This window comes from Seriola dumerili, unplaced genomic scaffold (genome assembly GCF_002260705.1).
Source record: "Seriola dumerili isolate Sdu_G_001 unplaced genomic scaffold, Sdu_1.0 BDQW01000024.1, whole genome shotgun sequence".
Taxonomy (NCBI): Eukaryota; Metazoa; Chordata; class Actinopteri; order Carangiformes; family Carangidae; genus Seriola; species Seriola dumerili.
Genome location: NW_019174279.1, coordinates 457,491 through 476,986, shown reverse-complemented (window position 1 = coordinate 476,986; position 19,496 = coordinate 457,491). Strand labels below are relative to the sequence as shown.

Here is a 19,496-nt window from a genome sequence, read left to right as displayed (position 1 = left end):
AAAAGAGGGGGGGGGGGGGTCAGCATCATGACCTCCACTTCTGGCTGTGTGCTCTGCAGAGACCTCGTTGGCTGACAGGAGTATACGTCAGCACCTCTCAGCGCTCCAGTATAACCCCCCCATCAAGCCTCTGGCGGTCACACAGGCGCAAGTGTAAAAGTAGCAGCTCCAACTCTTGCCCGGACTAACCCATTCAGCATCCACGTCCCACACAGTCTGTCACAGAGGAGTGAGACGGCTCACCGCGCACGGAGCGGAAAGAGAGAGGAGAGGTGGAACATTTACGCACAGCCTCTATTAGTTTGGATTGTTTTTTGGCGCGTCACTAAAGTCCACCTTGGATAGTTTTTGAACACCATTTCCCTGCACTCTTTGCGTCTTTGGATTTTGTATTCTTTTCAGCTCTTAAATGGCAGCTTTAAGCGTGATGTCCTCGCACCTGTTCCTGTTGATGTTGAACTGTTTCCTGGGTGCCGCATCGGTTAGGACAATGAAAGGGGGCTCTTGGAGCGCACAGGACAGTAGCTTTCTCCACTCCTCGTCGGACCCGTTGTCAGATGATCTGGATCAGGACATGGTCTCCCAGCACATGTCCAAACTGTACGAGAAATACAACAGGGAAAACCGCCTCAGGGAGGGAAACACTGTCAGGAGTTTCAGAGCCAGCCAAGGTGTGTGAACACATTGATCAACCTGCATAGAAGAGTGATCAGATGCATGCAGATTTCATTTTGGAACCAACACGGAAAAAAAGCAAAGTCTTGTGTGCAATTAGTGCATCAGTAATCCGACGCAAAAAGCAAAAAAATAAATGAAAAATAGATGCCAGGGGTACCCAGAAAGCTCCCCGATCCTTTCCATGATGGTTATTAAAAGTGCAGGCGCTCAGTGGGGCTGCATAGCTCGGTCAGCCGCTCTAAATAGGTTGGATTGTTTTGGAACAGTCTGAGAATGCATTTAAATGATTTTGGGGACGCTGTGGACACACTGTGTTTGCTGCAGCAGCTGTGCCCCTTCTGCGCGGAGTCTGACCAATTACCGCAGACAGACGCGCACTCTGCGCAAGAATGCATGCGAGCAATGCCCAGATGCCCAATACAGTTGAAACCTACGCGCTTGCAAAGGGTCACTGTCGTGGCTTCTGCGTTCCTGTTATGGCTACAGGACATGTGTGACTCCACGTCCTGGAGTCAAGGGGCTTAAAGCACAGTCGTACCTCTCTGTCTGATGCTGTTTTTATAAACACAACTCATAGACATTTATATCCCACATAGTTCTCAGATGGCATATCATAACACGTGTGTATTTTTACTGCAGAGGCTGAGTGTAATCTAAGGAGAGATGTAAGAGAGTTTTCACAACAATGTAAGATCTGTTAAAACAGTCGATTATGTCTTGGTGTCTGGGCAGACAGTGCTGGCTGTATTAGGCTTAAGGGGAAGCTTTAAGAGAAACTGAGGTAAGCATTTCCATATGCAGGCTGAATCCGAGGTAATGTATATCTCTTGAGTCAGTCCATACTTCCGCTGAACTCTTATACAATGAACAATAACTCTGCTGTTGAAGTTAATGTTCATCATGAATATGTAGCTCTCTGCTCACACCCCTCCACCCCTGCCAGCCAGATCCCCCAGAGTCTGGTTCCTCTTAAGGGCACCTTCTGAAATCCTACCAAGGCATGCGGCTCCATACCAGCCACGCAGCTCTGTCCTGTAACACACAGAACATGGGAAGGTGTTGAACAGTTCCCACTTTTTCAGATTTTAGCAGCAGGAATGTGTTTGGTGCAATTTTGTACCTTCTTTACACATTCCTCTCATGTTTATACGGGACTTTATATCAAATTGTTTGCTTCTTTTTCAGACTCATCATCTAATCACGGCAAATATTTTAGCCTCTCTGTATTTGTACCTGTCCAAGTACATGTCCTTAAAATACAAGCAACTCTGAGCTGCAAAACGGTCCAATTGTTTCTGTGCAGATTCATCTTTAATGTAAAGGAGTTGTGGGAAATGTTTCAGAAGTAGCACCACTTCATTCATAAAAAACAGGTTTCATTGTAGTGTTGTTCACCTGACTGACTGACACTGAGTGACTGATTGATTGTCTTTGCAGACTCTCCTGACCACAGGATGGTGTATCGGCTAAACTTTACAACCCTCCAGGATTCAGAGGTCATCCTCTCCGCCACATTCCACTTCCTGCTCGATCGGCGCCCTCATCAAAAACCCTGGTTCTGTAAACGCTTCAAGAGCCCATCCTGTCGTTCCTCAGCCATCCACCCTTCTCCGTCCGTCAGCCTGCTCCTTCGCTCTGTCTCCTCTGGGTCAGAGGTTAGGTCTGGGTCAATGGGGTCATTTCTAGGCAATGTGACCTTCCACCCCCACAGGAGAGGGGTGTGGCAGATGAAAGATGTGACCCAGGTCATAAAGGAGGCACGGGACAAGGGTCATCTCCTGGTGTCAGTGGAGTTGGACTTAGGGCAGCAGTACCAGAGAAAACCAGAGGAGGCGCTGTCTGCTGGCAGCCTGCCCTACCTGTTACTGTATGCTAATGACCGAGCCTTGGCAGAGCCCAACAGTGTGGCCGCAAGCCTTCAGAGATATGACCCTCTCAGCGAGGGAGGAGAGCCCTCACATTCCTCTCAGGCCTCTCAGCTGCTGCACAGACCTACCTCCTCACCAGAGTCGAAAGGACGTGTGAGAAGGGAAGCAACTCTGCCCTCTGACCCCATCCAGAACAATGAGCTGCCCGAGGTTGACTACAGGCCTGATGGATACAGGAAAGATGACCTCTGGGAGAGCTCTTGGTACCTCAAACCCAAACCTAAATCAGGAAGGAAGGAAAAGAAGAGAAAGAGCCAAGAGGAAGAAGGAGTGGAGGGAAATAGAGGAACACATGATAGAGAAGAAACTCAGGTTCTCAAAGAAGGAGAGAGAACATCACATGGACTCAAACCTGATGACTCAATTGTGAAAAAACTCAAAGACAGTCGCATGCTGACTACCAGCGATGGACGAAAGCATGAGCGGAGAAATGAGGGGAAGGATGGAAAAAGGCACAAGGGGAGCTCAAACACTCAGTCACCTGTCCTGAGTTTTGATGAACAAACAATGCGTAACGCCAGGAGGAGGCAGTGGGGCAACAGCCAGCACAGAGGCTGCTCCAGGAGGAACCTCAGGGTGGATTTTGCAGATATTGGCTGGAGCGAATGGGTCATAGCACCCAAGGCCTTTGAAGCCTACTACTGCGCTGGTACATGTGGATTTCCCATGTCCAAGGTAGGAGCACCCACAAGTCGCTCTATATTATATCATTTACTTCTAAAATAGCAGTAACAAGGTATATTGAGTGACTATAGTGTGTTGTTGTTCTCTTTTTGATTGATTTTCTCGTTTGCATGCCTCCCCTCCACTCAAACTCTCCCAGGTGACGAGGCCGTCTAACCACGCCACCATCCAGAGCATAGTCCGAGCCGTTGGGATCATCCCTGGTGTTCCTGAGCCCTGCTGCGTCCCGGAAAAGATGAGTCCTCTGGCCGTGCTCTACCAGGATGAATCCAGGAACCCAGTGCTCAAGGTTTATCCCAATATGTCCGTCCAGTCCTGCTCCTGCAGATAGGAAGAGGAGGAGGACGACACAGGGTGGATGCATAGAGAAACATAAAACAGGACTAACGGAGACAGAACCATACCTCTGTTTGTTGAGTGGTTTCTCGATACTGAGAAAGAAAGTCACGTTGGCCGTCGTTATTCCTTGAGGAACATAGGCTGTAGAGAAATCACTTCCATCTCTTTTGTTCTGTGGCAGCGGACTTGAAGAGACACATTGTCTGGCATCTGCCTTCGCAAGAGGAACAGAGTCCCACATGTAAAGCCAGGGCTCCACATGTCTAAGAAGCCCAGTTGTTTTGATTCTGTGTTTGAGATAATATTGAGGATTTCATGGACAGGAGCATTTAAGGGATGTTTTCCTTTCATCTCAAAACGTACTGGTTTTATAAGCAGCTCACAGAGAGTCTGTGTTCATCTTTTCTTGAGACACAAAGGCTATAAATGTACGACTTGATCAATGTGTCGTCGGGCAGCTTACACAGCAACATACAGTTGAGAGATTATGAAACGTATTTCAACTTTTTTTTTTTTTTTTTTAACATACTGTGTCGAGCTGTTCCTACTTTGAAGCTAATGATACGCCACAGTGTACATACATGCAACGTTCATTTGTTTGCAAGACAGGAAGGTTATTGTACATTCTTGCTCTGTATATCTTAAAAAGGAAGAACCCAATGAATTGTAGAGAGCATCTGGAATTCATTTACACACGCCATCCCTCCAAGAATGTTATAATGAAACCAGAAATATTTTTCTATTTTGAATGTGAAACTTGGTTAAAAATAATTTGTCATGGTTATTAGGTTATGTATTACAATATTTTAGATGAGATGGTGCTTTGTACATGTGTATTGTTTAAATTATGAAAAGATAGCCTTCTGTAAGTTAGAATAAACAGTAATTTAATCCAATGCTCCTGCTGGAATATTATTGTTTCACACAGTTTTATTTTTTGTTCATAAAATGGCATTTGATTCTTGGGAGGAACTTTTTTTTGTCCAAACAAACCTAAAAGGGCACCACTGTTCATCCAAAATAACTTACAAAAGCAGGAAGGTCCCACTCAAAGATAGCCAGCATTCCCCTACAGCCCCTTGAACCCATTATTACCCCACACCAAAGGCTCAGGCGACTGCTGACCAGCAAATATTGTGACTGATGCGGCTGCCGTGCGTTAATGGTGGATGGAGGAAGCAGACATGCACCTATTAGGACGTCAGCCACTTGAACTTCAAAAACATGGTGAACTTCCTCTTTTCTACCCATCTGTCCCTCCCAATTGAAAAACAGAACATTTCCAAGTGTTGGATGTTTTCCTCAACAGCCTTTCAAAAAAAAAAAAAAAACAGATGGTTATAGATTGATGACCTCAGCCACTTTAACTCAACTGCTTGTCACATTTATTCTCTGGAGGAGGAAGGTGACCCATGTGGTGCCTAAACAGTGTGTCAAGCTGACAGCGAAATGACAGAAGGGAACCTTTTGATTATTAACCCATTACTCTGTGGTTGTTTTTGTTCTGAGCCTGGAAAAGTTGGCGCAGAGCACCACATCTGTTTGCAACAACAGAATGCTTTGAAGCTCGCTAAAACTGGACAGTAATTTTGTCTCACATACAGAGACATTTAGGAACCACTTGGGGAGGGGGCGCTGAGCCCTTATACTGTTTATTGCAGTTGAGAATAAAGCTATAAGTCTTCTGGCTTGCGTACATGCTATTGTCCATGGAGAGCTAAAAAAAAAAAAAAAAGTGACTGAGCAGTCATTCAGCTGCTGTCATCTCTAAAACACAATGTGCCACCTCCTGCTGTCTGCATTGCTTTGCCCATTAGAGAGGCTTTCAAGTTTTCATGTTTTACTGCCACAATGAATTAAAGGGAATTTAATTTTGCTTGACAAAGATTAAAACAGAAAAAGACCCTTAAATGTCTAAGTGACATCAGATTTTCACTCACACACTGGACCGTCAAGATACAGTTGTATTTACACGGCAGTCAGTTACACACTACACACTGGTGTTCTCCATTTAACTAAGTATGCGCTTTCTAAAACCAACTTCCTGCACCAGACAGTGTCTTTTCTTACGGGGTGGGTCAGTGCTTTCACAAACATTAAATCCCCTTTGATTCAATAAAACATGAAAACTCTCAAGAGTAGGAGTGGGTGGATGTTTTGTTTTACCATTTATTATTATGAGAGTTGTTGGGCATTTTGCAAAAGGAAGCGCAAAAGAGAGAGTGTGGCCTGCAGCTGAGTTTTCACTGGCAAAGTGTGCTGCTGTTTTATGATAAGCAGTATCACAATCCTAAAAAGATTATCTGTAATCCATATTTGAGGATGACGGAGCGAGACAGATGAGGGGAGAGGGAGATGTCTGAAATACCAAATGAATGATTCAGTTTTCTCCATTCTGAACAAGTGGAAATGTTCTGCAGCTAGAAACCTTTGTACAAACGCACCCTTTATGGGGTCTAACCTCCTTTTAAATTATGATGACTGTAATTAGGGTTATTATAAATCATGTTTACATTAATAGATGTTTAAGCTTCAAAGTAGGCTGGCCCAATTGTAATGTACACATCCAGGTTCATATTTTTCCCCTCATTTCCTGACTGATCCCTTGTACGGCCCGGACCCACAGTCTGCTATTACAAAGTGAACCCCATGTCAACCGCAATCTCAGTCACAGGAGAGTACTTACAATGGTCAGTTCCAGCCGAGAAAACCACAGAAGTCTCGGCTCGTGTACAGAGGCCAATATGCCTAAAAGCCAAAACGAGGCGAGCGGGGAACCAAGAACAATATTTGTTTTTCCACATGATGACTGTTCAATTAAAGGAGAGCAATACGGCCATTATTAGACAACAGAGGATTTTCTGTGTCTGGGCTGAATTGGCTCTTTCCTCACATGGTTACTGAGCTCAGAGAACTAATGGCGCTCTTCATTAGGACATAGCTTTAATAAATTGACACTGTGCCCCTTAATCATTCATTTAACCATGAGGGCCAGTGGGTATTTTATTTAAAAATCTTATTTTTCCTGTCGAGAGTGGAAAAAAAAAAATCTACTTTTACCAGTTTCCAAAAAACTTTTAGAACTTGTTTTTTCAACCAAGAAGTTCATTTTAGTCTTGAAACAATTATTATTCTGGATACCTGAAAATAAATAAGGTTTTAAAACTCAATGAAAGATTATAAGATGATGAAGATGTTGCAGTGCATTTGTTCTTGCCATATTTTTGTGGGGTGTTTGTGTGCAGTTTTCATGTCTTGCGTAGGTTTTGGTGGGAGTAGTAAAACATATGAGTAATGATCTCCGAGTGATCTTGATCACAAGCAAAACATCCATGAAAGAAACCTGCTATATTTTTCAGAACTCCTCAAAGGCACCTGTTGATAGTCTAATCAGTCTGTGGCACGCAAACTCTTTGACTCAAATAAAAGTAGATAGCAGCAGTAGTGTGGGTGGGTTTCCATCCCTGCTTACGTTACAGAGTGACTGTACAGGGGTCCAGGCTTGACTTTCCCATGAACTTCATGCCTTCTTCCCGCCTCATTTACCTGCAACAGAGACGGCTATTTAAGTCCATCTGTACGGAGCCTGACCCGAATGAGATGTAAGCTGCTCACTGATGGTGGAGAAACATATCATCACACATTCAAAGCAGTGGGCTTATGTGGACTCCATCCAAGTCTGGTGATGAATGACAGCCATGAAACTTTTGAACCTAGAACTTGATTTCATTTTTTTTTTTTTCTTCTTCTTTCTTTTTTTTTTTTGAGTGGCAGCTGGGAAATCAGCCTCTGGTTGTTTTCCTATTCCAGTGTTTATCTTCAAACAGCTGCTGAAATTGTTGAAACATCTTAAACCTCACAACGATATTGAATTAATGCATCTTTTAAGCACATTTTTTTTATCACATTGTAGTGTGTGAGATCTTTTGCTCTATTCTATTCCTTCTCTCTATAAATGACACCGTCCTGGTTTCATTCAGGACAGTCTGATCACAAAGGAAACACGTTTGATAGACATTACACAGAATGATCTACAAAAAGTTAGTCTCAGTCGCCGCCTATTGGAACAGACGGATACCGACTCCAACATGATGGTGGAATAAAAACACTCGACACGCCGTGTTTTGATTTTCATCATTTTAGATTTCAAAACGAATGTGCGAACACACTCAGTCCACATGTTCTGTACAAAGCAGAGCAGAGAGAAGCTGATAAATAAGAGAATCGCGTCGAGATATTTATGACAATCGTGAGCTGTCCTCCAGATCTCTCTCCCCTCCTGAGTTCCATAAGGCACAAAATAATCATCAACCTAACAAACAGGGCTAAAAGGACAGACAACAAACTGCAGTGAGATCAGCTTCGCGCGAACCTCTATCGTCATCTAGTGGACAGGCTGTGGTGGCCATGCCTGTCCGTCTTGCTATTTTCTTTACATGTACCTACATTCGCTGTTATACACCTAATCTGGAGTATAAACATGTTAAATACGAGCATCATTTAGGAAATAAATAGACCTAGAGTTTGTTTGTGTTTTTTGTTTGTCCCTTCTCGTCTCAGTTGTGAGAAGTCATGTGTCTCGACAGGTGGTGCCGCTCTCGGAAGTATTCGTGGCAGATCGGGCAGGTGAGTTTCTCCTCCCTCCTCCTCCTCACCTGGGACTCCGCCGCGAACTCCTTCTTGTGGTGAGAGCGCATGTGGAAGACGAGGTCGGAGGTCATGCGGAAGGACAGGTTGCATTTGGCGCACCAGTTCTGCACCGAGACGCCGAACGAGGTGTAAGTCGGCGGGAGGATCGTGAGAGAGGACGTGGTCTGCAACTGGGCGCCAATGTTCCTGGACCAGTGCTCCGGTGCGTAATGGAAAGCGCTGTTTAACGCAACCGGGGAGGGCACCGTTTGTAAGTCACCGCTCAGGATGCTGGGTGCTATCAGGTTGTTGTATCCCATAACGGTCCTGGAGGTAAAAGCATCAGTCATCTCCTCTAGGCGGCTAGAGGGGGCTGTTGTAGCGCTGCTGAGATGCGCCTGGGGGTCAGCGGGGGAAGTTCTTTTACTCGGTTTACAGAAAGCGCTTTTCTGCTCGCCCTGACTGTTGGACAGAACCAGGGAAAATGCGCTGCTGCTACTGGAGTGCACGCCAGAGCTCTCTCCTGTTCTCTCTCTGTCGTGCGTAAAAGTCTCTTTGGCTCCCCTCACTTCGACAAAAGCACCATCCTTACATCCCAAATGATCCGGTTTAATGATCTTATCTGCTTTCAGTTTCCCCGCAGAGGAAGATGCGTCCCCTGCTGTCTGCTCGTAACCTTTAATCAGCTGTGTAATATTATCATCATTGGAAATGTTTGTTTTTTCTAACAGAACTGTTTTTCGGCCTTTGGGATAAAGAGTTTCCTCGTATTTCCTTCTCTTGGGAGAAATCTCTGCGTCCTCGTTGCTGCTGGGTTTTTTGTGTTCCAGATCTCTGGCGATGTTGTGGAAATCTGTCACTCGGTGTTGCCTCTTCATTTCCACGTGCTTGTGCCCGTAAACTTCGCGGCTCCAGGGGTCACTCTTCACTTGAGTGCACAGGAACCGGCAGTGGGCCAAGAAAGGATACTCGTTCTTGAAGACCTGGTTACATCTGCCACATTTGAATTCTACAAGAGACAAAAATGACATGATGTGACTGTGCACAGACAAATCCACAGATTGCCGATAATCATGTATTTTGAGTGAAATACAATTTAACCAAAAACATAAGGGCTCATAATTAGAAGATGCTAGGTGGTCCTCACCTTCACTTGATCCTCTGGTCATGTCTGTGAAGCCCAGTAGGTGAGACAGCTCCTGGTCGTACCACACCAGCAGCTCTTCCTCCTGTCGGATGTCCCGGGTGGTCCGCACATACAGCTGACCCGCTTTCAGAAAGGCCTCTGTGTTCTGCTCCTCTCCATTGCGCGCAGCCTGTACGAGCCGCAGCCAGGACAGCACCAGCGCAGAATTGCGCATGGCCTCAGGGTCCACCTGTTGACAGGAACCAATTGATATTTTACTCCAGATTCAAAATGATCACCTTTTAATTTAATTTCAAAAGATAAATTGTTAATCTGGCAGAATCCTGTCAGCAGGTGGCACTTTTAATTATTCAGCTACTTATACAGGTTAGTCCCTTTGTTATAATAGTCAAAGCAGCAGTTTCCATTGACAACATAAGGCCATGTTCACATAAAAGAAAGAATGTAAATACATAAATGTGAAAATTCAGTCAAAATTGGCCCACAATGACTTAGCCTGTATCATAACTAACCAAAGTAAAGAAATATTGAAACGTCCGTGTTTCATGACAACTGGCCACAGAAATGTACGACTCACCCTGAACACATAGGGTTTAGCTCTCTTGTCGCAGGACTTCTGCGCTATGAAGGCGATGGTGTCATAGAAAGTGTTTTGGAGCACACATGGACCAAAGCACGTGCCTGCAGGGATGCTGCGCGTAACTATGACACTGCTGTAGAGATCCGCTGGATGCTGGAGGAATTTACTGTCACCGGTCCAGATGGACCGAGGCAGGAAAGTGTGATCCATCGTTAGACTGTAATAAAAAATAAAAAATACAAAGGTTAAAGAAAAACTGAGTAACAGTGCAGGTTTAAAATGGTTCAGAATGATTATTTCAAGGTACCATTTTAAATCACGAGGCCTAAATGAATCTTTAACAGATTTAAAATAAAATTATGAGAATTGTAACAACTGATGCACATTTGTAATTATTGGTTTTAGTCAAACTAAAAACAGAGAACAAAACGCTACATGAAATAAAATATAGTGGTGTGACATGCAGTTAGCCAATGGATTCAGATGCTCCAACCCCACGCTGAATTGTCCTGTGTGTAATATTGAAAAAAACTAATTAGTGCAACAGTGTTTTATATTTTTTTTTATTTTTCCTGCAAAAATTACGCTTCCCAACTGTGAAGCAGGCGCAGCCGGTGTCGAGGCAAAATGATTTCTAACGTCCTTTGTCTCTGTTTTTCAGTCGGTTTCTCCTTTTGTCTCCCCATCTGCCGTGGAGCCCAACTGCCTCCTCTGCGCGCAGGATGAGTTCAATACGTTTCTGTCAATTTATGAACAATATTAACGCACGAAGATTACGTGACTATTGATTCTGACCTCGCTGGTCAATAAAAAGTATCGGATCAGTAAGGTTTTATTATTTACAATTGTGGACAGGTGACCGCGCGGAAGAATGATCTGGTGCCAATCTGAAAATTCCAGTTTTGCCATTAAGAATAACGACACGTGAGTGAAGAAAAAAAAACACATCGCACATCCCTGTGGAGAAAAAACATAGCAGAAGTGCATTCAGAGTGATGCGTGTGGACTCACCCGCCGGACATGGAGGGGGATGTTTGTGCCGTGTGGCAGCAAGTTGCAGCTGGTGCAGTGGACCTCGGTAATGATGCCCTCGCGTTTCTTGGTGACGAGTTACTTATCCGGCTGAATCTTCCTCCGTACTGTCGCCCCTCTCCTCTCCCACTCCCACTTATCCCCTTCAGAGAGCGCACTGAAGCGTGGCGCATTGATATAAACACGTGCGCGGCCACGCACACACGCGCGCGCTCACACACACACACACACACACACACACACACACACACACACACGCCTTGAATATAGCCCAGTCCCCTGGCAAATTCTCCCTAGTCTGATTTACAGTCCTCTACATGAAGAGGGGCGTTAGAATGAAGGGAGCAGTGACAATGTGGCCGCTAATGAACATTTTTGGGTCTTTAGGATGATGATCAATACAATACAGCATGCAGCCGGCTGATGTGGACACTGTGTCATATATTCAGGGTTTAAACATGGGCTAATGTGCCCATGCAGTCTCTGCGTAATTGCTCAATTTGAGGTAACTTCCTAAAACCAGGAACCAAGAACACAACCTGGGGCAGTAGACCTCACGCATGGCGGCCTTTGCCAGCCTGCAGTTAGTCGGATAAAAAACATAATAGTGTGTTCATGCGCAACAGATAGCCGGGCTGGACTTCAGTCTACACACGCTATGTGGGATTCAAAGACACGTTTCTGGAAACAATAAATCAAGCTACACGAGATTTACACGAGCGGTTGAAACGGTCCTGGCTCATGTGGGCAGTGGGAAATAGTAAAATTGGCCACAGATTACATGACATGATGCAGGGTGGTCTGGGTCTGCCACCGGGCAAATGCATTATTCATAAACTAAATGTTTCTGTCTAATGAGCATTTAATGGATTATTCTGCATCAAAGCTTTGGATTGGGTAAATGTCCTGGTTGTTATGGAGCCAACTTTCTATAATGAGAAGCACATAAAAGCCTTGGATGAGGAGACCTCTGGCTCAGTCTGGTTTAAGTATAATTACAGGAGCTATAGGCTGAAGAGTAGCCTATGTTATTTAATGGTAGATCACATTTCCTGGAATTTCAATGACAATCACAGGAACCCTTTGAAAACCTTTCAGTATCTCATCCTGTCATGAATCGAATTGCATCAGACCCATAGACCATGTCTTTGCAGTTCCTGTTTTTCATTCGGGGACGAAATGACTGAGTGGATGTCACCTTTGAAAATAGTCTATAAATTCCGAGACACATAAAATTATCGAATTGGACTATTGAAAACAAGGCTCAAAACGATGGATTTATTATGACTTTAAATCCTTGTCCACGCGAATCCTGTTTGTTTGGTTTTAATTCTAAATACTATGAAGAACTTTAAAGCAAAAATACTGAGGAGAAGCTCTGCATCAAACATCTTCAAATTAAACTGAATTAACCCTGCTTCATTAAATTTCAGGAATTGTTTCACGAAATGAAACAATTGAATTTTTTTCAGGAAGTTAAACTGAATTGTTTCAGAAAATGAACAAAAAACAAAACCGACTTTTCAAAAGACATTCTTGATTTTTTTTTTTTTTTCCCCCCATCATCAAATGCTCTGCATCTTTATTGTGGGTTTTCCCACCTCACACAGCAGCCTTTCTGCTCAACACTTTTTTATCATTTGTGGGGCAGGATTTTCCTCCTGTGGAAAAGTGGAGTTTTGTATCTCTCCTCGGGTGTCGCTCCTCTCCTCCATCCTGCCTGCCCTGCTCCAGTGCGTTTTTTTTTCCTCAGCTGAAAGAGAAAGACTTGAGGATCCCGGCTTAAACTGAACAAGAGTCCTGTGAGCTGAATGCGCTCGACCTAAGAGAACAGACCACCGAGAAACAAAGCCACACACGCAAAACAGTCGATTCAGAAACAGACGTTAGAGAAAATGTGAAGATCTTTAGTTGTCACAGTGTTGGAGCAGTCAACAGTAACCGGGAAAGATGGCGAGGACACAGACTCGCATGTTCCTCGCCTTGGCTTTGCTGGGAATTTTATTTCTCGATGTCTCGGTGAGAGGGGAGCTGCAGGGAGAGCAACAGGCGGAGGAGGAGGAGGAGAGGTCCTGTCAGGGCGCCTTCGACCTCTATTTTGTCCTGGACAAGTGAGTGTCCGATATTATTTATGGCTTTGTTAGTTTCTTATCGCTGCGCATTGCCATGCAACCGCCCAGTTGTTTGGAAACGCGGAGCGCATCAGTCGGTTTCAGTCTCTGTTTTTATAACGGTACAAGATAAAAAGTAACCTACAAGTTTTAACTTTGAAAACAAAGAAGCACAAGTCTTTATGAAATGTCTTTTTGTATCACAGAATCAGTCTGAAGATAAAATAGCGGTTTCTTGTTTAATGGAATGAACTACGCGTCCGGAACCTTTTTTTTTATCCTCATTGTTTATGTCTGAGTGCCTTTGAGCACAGGTATGCAGCATTGTATTTGAAATGAGAGCAATATTGTGGACATTAGTGCATGCTGTTCTTTTCGGCCGGTTCTCAGTGGCGAGGCAGAAGCTTTACCCACGGGATGTGGGCAGGGCGAGCAGGATGGATATAGAGTTTCAGGCTGATGACGCCTGCGGACACAGCTGCAGCAGCTGCCCCACAGCGGTGCTGTGTGGCCGGGTGATCTTTCCTTTCAACTATTCTTCTCGCCATCCACTGTGGGCCGATCGTATCCTGAGCCGGTCATGTAGAGACCAGAAGCAGGCTCCATGCTCTGCTCTGTTGTTTTTCTGCGGGAAATTAGATTTCTCTATACCGAATTTGATTAGGTTGATGCTTGTCATGGAACAAAAAAACACCAGAAAAACACAGCATGCATATTGGTCCCACTTTCTAAGGCATGTTTTACAAGGTGCTTAAAAGTTTGAACTAGTGACCTTTTTAGTGATTAATAAGATATTTATTAATAATTTATAGACCAGTAATAAGCCATGTGTAAGAACAAAATTTGGGTTGCCAAGTTATGAAAAAGCCATTGGTATAGTGTGTCTCTTCCTGCAGAGTAACTTGCTTTGCCTTTTCACTAGCCAGCAACACACAGTTCAACCACTGTGAACCTTCCAGAAACAGGCAACAGAATGTCTGAACTAAAGCTTATTTATCATACAATAACAATTTACAACAGCTATTAAAGTACATTTTATAAACTCTACTGTATATACAAGTGTTTATACTATATCTTTAAAAATCTACGCCTAACCTTGATCTTCGACTGATCCTAAAAGGGAATGTGGGTATTTATTTGATAGGACGCCATCGACGGTTGACTGCAAATGAGAAATGAGAAAATAAGAATGACAAACAAGGGATCTGAGGGTGATTTAGATCAGAGACCCTGCGATTACTAAAGACAGTTTAGACTTCTAATGCTGCCAGAAAGGCCACGACCCTGTTTCTAACATGAACATCAACTCTCAGAGTAACCCTTCCTTCATGCCATTGTAACACTTTTTATCTCCTGAAACTCAATAGACTTTGGCAAAATGTGGCACAGTTTGTGCACCAAGAGGAATGCACATTAGGCCACCTCACAGCCTCAGCAAACATACTTGACTTATTAAAATCTCATGCTAATAAGATTTTTCAGACCTCTTGTTTTCACCACCTTTGTGGGCTGTGCAAGCGACGTGACTCTGCCAGTAATTATCTGTGTGTGATCTCTGCAGTCTCAGATTGTGCCGCTGTTTGTGTGTGCTCAGACATTATAATTGACATTTTTGTCGTATCTTGGCTCGAGCTGCAAGTTGAGATTATGTCCATGGACACAGAACAATCAAACATGTCGAAACATGCAAAGTGAGCAGAGCAAGAGAAAGAGAGAAAGAGACAGAGAGAAGGGGGGGAATAACACCCAAAAAAAACATAGGCATGGTTGAATTTGTGCTATTTCTGTAAAGGAATAACAGGTTGTAATGTCAAAAGAATAGATATTATTTATATATTTTTTTAAAAGAAGGACTGAGTGCAGTGATTTTGCAGCGACACAGTTAAACACTGTGGTATCTGTGTATGACATTTGGGAATACGGTGAGGTAATGGTTTAAAAAGGCCTGCTGTATGTCCTCGGTTGCCCCGGGCTCACTACCTATGAGCTGTGAGGTGGACACGCTGAGTGACATTTCGCTCTGGTTTCGACACATTTGATGATCTTTCAGATGTCCACGGCAACATCTGTCAGCCGCTCTTCAGTCTTTACCCTTTGCTTCAGAAAGTTTAGGAAGAGCCTGGGGAGCGTGGCACGTCACGCATGGCCAGGCCTCTGGTACGCCTCTGTTTGTTTTTGATGGTCCAGACCTGCATGCTTCAGCAAGGCCTACGGGAAGCTGCTGATCTTTCTCCTGAGATGGCACCGACTTGTTGGCTGTTTTGCAGATCTTAAATGCCACACAGTGACCTAATCTAAAGTTTCAGTGGTAGAGAAAGGAGCAAAATCGTACATAAGGGATGTTTTGAAGTGTCTCCACTGGTCTTGACGTCTTCACTATTTGTCTTACTAACACGTTTGACTGTGGCCTCAATGTCCAGAGGGTTATGAAGCATGCTGTGTAGAGAATGTGTGCGCTCCACTGGAAGTATCTCAGTAGACACAGAACGAACATTAGAAAATCTAAACTACCATCAGCTCCCCACATTCCTACGCTCCACGTCTGATCCACACCAAATACCAGGCTGCATTTTTCCTCTCTATCTGGTTTGCCCACAAATAAAATAATAGGTGTTGTGTTTTATGGTTGGGTTTGGAGCAGACAGTGGTTTTCACTGATCTGACTGGCAGCTAGAAGAGATTCTGCCCTCATATTATGCAAACTTTGGAAATACAGGTAGACAGGTGAAGAATAATTGCTGGATTTGTTGGATGATGGTAGTGATTTAGATTTTTAATTTCTTCTAATTAAAGTAATAAAGTTAATGTACATGAAGATGTCAGAAAATAAAAATGCACATAGTCCGATTTGCTTGTTTTACCTGAACAACCATCCAAAAACCAAAAGATATTCACTGATATCTTCGCATTTGAGAAACTGGAAGTGGCAGCTATCTGGAATATTTGCTTGAAAATTGACAAAAAGTCCATTAACTAATAATTTCTGCACATGGAAAAGGACTAATAATGCTAATATGGTCAACTCCTGCTATGTCATTCATACTCACAGTAAGGTCAGGTCCTTTGCCTCACTCTCAGTTTGATGAGGAGAACACTTTTTTTTATTTTTATACTTTTGCTGTGTACGTGTATCAGTAAACACTGAATCTTGACATGAAGATTTTTTTGTCCAAGTTCCCCTTAGAGACTCCTCTTACCACAGGGATTGTATCATGCCCTCACTTCCAGGGAAAATGATGAGTGAAGCAAGTAGTGACTGGTTAAATAGGATGCACAAAAGAGCCATCATGAATCTAAGTAGCTCACACTTTCACCCCGTTTATGACCCTCTTACACACGCACGCGCACACGCACACGCGCGCGCGCACACACACACACACACACACACACACACACACACACACAGCCCTGCCCTTTGCTGAGTTTGGTGTATAAGCTGTTTGATGTTGCATCCTTCGATAGAAACTCACACCCACTCACACTCACACTCACACTCACACTCACATTTACCCCCTGCTGAGTGTTACTCCTGCGTCCCTCTGTTGTTCATGTCACAGCCTTTTCACTCGGAGGACCCCCAACCTGTTGTTGGACTGGCTGTGTTCACTGGGACCATCTGTTCCCCTTCACAGTCACACACACATGCATGCATGCTCACATAAACACAGATACTATACACACACACACACAGACACGGACACACAGGCCAGCTGCCTGCTACATGGTCCCTGCTAGAGGCAGACTGCTACATCTGTCCCTGTCTAACCTCAGCCCTCTGGCCCAGCAGCAATTAGCCCCCATTAGCAGCCCCCTGGGACTGGGCTTCATTAAGGAGACTGTCATGTCCAAAGCAGCATGTAGCAGGCTAACCAGCAGCTCTCACCGCTGACAGGTTACAGTCCAAAGTAATGGAATGTGACTGAGCGGCCAGAGGAATGTCCTCAAATGAGTAGGAGATGAACTCTGACTGTTGTTCCTGAAACATATCTCCATCTAGTTTGCACAAATTTGTACCAAGCCCCACACAGCCTTTGAATCACATGCTGTGAAAAGTGATGGCCCTGTTACACAGATAATACAATTGCAGTTATTCCTTATTTTTGCCATAATGTTTTGTAGCAAAGGTAGGATTACATCATTTTATTAATAACCCCTCTGATAAAAAAAAAATCACGTTTTTTACCTTGTTAACATGTCCATATGGTGTTTTTTTATATAATACAAGACACATCATGACAAATATAACCAGTCAAAGCCATGACTGCGTATTTCCACCTTGGAACTGCAGTGAACCAATGACGGTCCCACAATAATGGCTTCAGACAGCCAGGCTTTCATTTGTCATCTAACCTAAAGAACCAATCCTGTCAATCCCGGGGGCGGCCAAAATAAACCCAAAACCTGGTCAGTAATGAGAGTTTGCATTAGCGCAGCCACTGACACTGTGTCAGCCACTTCTAGTTGCAAGCTAGCAAACAACATAAACGAATGAAAGATGCTAACTACGCTAACCGCTTTGATATGATTTCTAGTCACCGATTTTGGTGCACAACAGACTCCTCGTGTCAGTCTGGGTCTGACTGAGGCTCAAAAGTCCCTTTAATGCTAACCATGTTGGCACTGGTCATCACAACCTTGTCAGTGCACAAAGCAAGTTTGCATTAGCACAGACACCAACACTGTGTTAGCCACTGTCTGTCACAAGCTAACAACCAAGATAAACAAATAACTACGCTTACCGTACTTGTAGGTCTTCTAGTCGCCGAGTTTGGAGCTCAACTCCTCGAGGCTACATCCACACAATTACGTTTCTGTTTGCGCCTGGCGTCCATACTACTTTTTCGAGGGGCTGAACTTTTGGAGAGCCTTTTGGAAACGCTGCTGGTCCCATTTTAGTTTGAGAAGTCCCGGGTTGCGTTAAGTCTGGATGGGTAGAAATTGAGATTTGTGAAAGATTAGGCTAACACCCGCCGCACTCCCTTATTGGGTCTAATCAGTCACGACTACCAGCGGTGAATGCAACACGGATGACGAATTACAAGCATTACTGACCTTGTTGTCTTTGCTAGCAGCTGTTGTGCAGTTCAATTCTCAATTTTAACGCCACAACCGCCTGCCCAGTTCCTCGTTCGTAGTATTTTCTGCAACTAATCAACTGCAGAGTAGAAAATATGCTTCCTGTTTACACCGGCAAGCGCATGCCCAGTGTATGTGAATGGTCATGTGATATGCGTTTTCAGGTGTATCAGATGTACTTCCAGCCCATGGATGTATTATAAGAAATGATAATACATCCCTGTTCTAGCCCCAGTTTGAGTTTTTTTTTTCACTTTTTATGACGGAAAATCACGTTAAACAAAATATTAATCATAGCGGATATTTTTACATTGTTTAAACATGTCTGGAGCGGAACTTTAAGGTATGCATATGGTTATTTACGTTAGCATAAACAAGAGTCTACAGCCATGCTAGCAGTTTTGAGGCTACTTAAACACAACAATGCTTAAAGTCAAGCTAAATGCTAACATCAGCATGCTAACATTCTGAGTAATATTGCTAATATGTTGATGTGTACTGCTAAGAAGAAACTGATGGGTTGTTGTGGAGGTATTTGGTGGTCAAAGTTGAGGGATTGTCAAAGTGATCAATGTTCTGTTTTCTAGTAATGCTATATTTGATTTTATGATATATTGGCTGTGGATACTCATTGTCATCTGTGGCAACATCACATTTCTTCCTTAAAAGGTTGTGTTTTTGTTTTTCAGATCTGGGAGTGTGAAGAATCACTGGATAGAGATTTACTCCTTTGTGGAGCAGTTGGCAGAGAAGTTTATCAGGTACAAGGAGGATTAGTCATTCGTGAATCATTTGTGTTTTCAGGGGTGGGGGGTGGGGGTTCTTCTGCTTTTGACAGTGTTAATGTGATCCAACTGTGTGTTTGTAGCCCCATGCTGAGAATGTCCTTCATAGTCTTCTCCACACGAGGAAACATCATAATGAAGCTGACTGAGAACAGGTAACAGCCACACCTGATCAACACCTGATCTGTCACTGTGTCTTTTGTTTGGATCTCTGTGTGCCTGTACCATGCAGGGATATCCTTTCTTGTGTTGTTATCTCTATCTGGGGAAACCAGATTTTTTTTTATGCAACTCAAAATTTAATTGCTTACAAATTTCATCCAGCTTTAGGCTGCCTACCAGTACAAAGCAGTGCATTCAGTTTACTTCGGACAGCTTTGGCTGGGAAGTAACACTTGGATACAACTAGAGCCACAAAATTACTTGCCAGCTCAAACTGCACCCTTCCTCCGTCTTTGTATCTACTGTATTGGGAACATTTCTCTATCTCTTTTCCAGAGAGATGCC

The 19,496-nt window shown here is 43.8% G+C and overlaps 3 protein-coding genes across 3 annotated transcripts in view; 2 read left to right on the top strand and 1 right to left on the bottom strand.

Moving 5' to 3' along the window:
• The first annotated feature begins 185 nt into the window (after positions 1-185).
• On the top strand, positions 186-4,480 carry LOC111234945 (growth/differentiation factor 10-like). Its single transcript, XM_022763192.1, has 3 exons — positions 186-671; positions 2,116-3,281; positions 3,430-4,480. Exons 1-3 carry the CDS (start codon positions 410-412, stop codon positions 3,619-3,621), a joined length of 1,620 nt encoding a protein of 539 aa, XP_022618913.1. The 5' UTR covers positions 186-409; the 3' UTR covers positions 3,622-4,480.
• Positions 4,481-7,911: 3,431 nt separating this feature from the next.
• On the bottom strand, positions 7,912-17,942 carry LOC111235171 (PR domain zinc finger protein 8-like). The gene is made up of 4 exons (XM_022763510.1): positions 17,868-17,942; positions 9,983-10,202; positions 9,406-9,634; positions 7,912-9,267 (listed from the first exon to the last, which is right to left on the bottom strand). Exons 2-4 carry the CDS (start codon positions 10,193-10,195, stop codon positions 8,186-8,188), a joined length of 1,524 nt encoding a protein of 507 aa, XP_022619231.1. The 5' UTR covers positions 10,196-10,202; positions 17,868-17,942; the 3' UTR covers positions 7,912-8,185.
• Positions 12,772-19,496, top strand: part of LOC111235160 (anthrax toxin receptor 1-like) — a 23,392-nt gene continuing 16,667 nt past the window's right edge. The window contains exons 1-3 of the mRNA XM_022763500.1: positions 12,772-13,128; positions 18,894-18,965; positions 19,073-19,144. Of these exons, the coding sequence (XP_022619221.1) occupies positions 12,968-13,128; positions 18,894-18,965; positions 19,073-19,144 (305 nt within the window). The 5' untranslated portion in view covers positions 12,772-12,967. The remainder of the gene's footprint in view (positions 13,129-18,893; positions 18,966-19,072; positions 19,145-19,496) is intronic.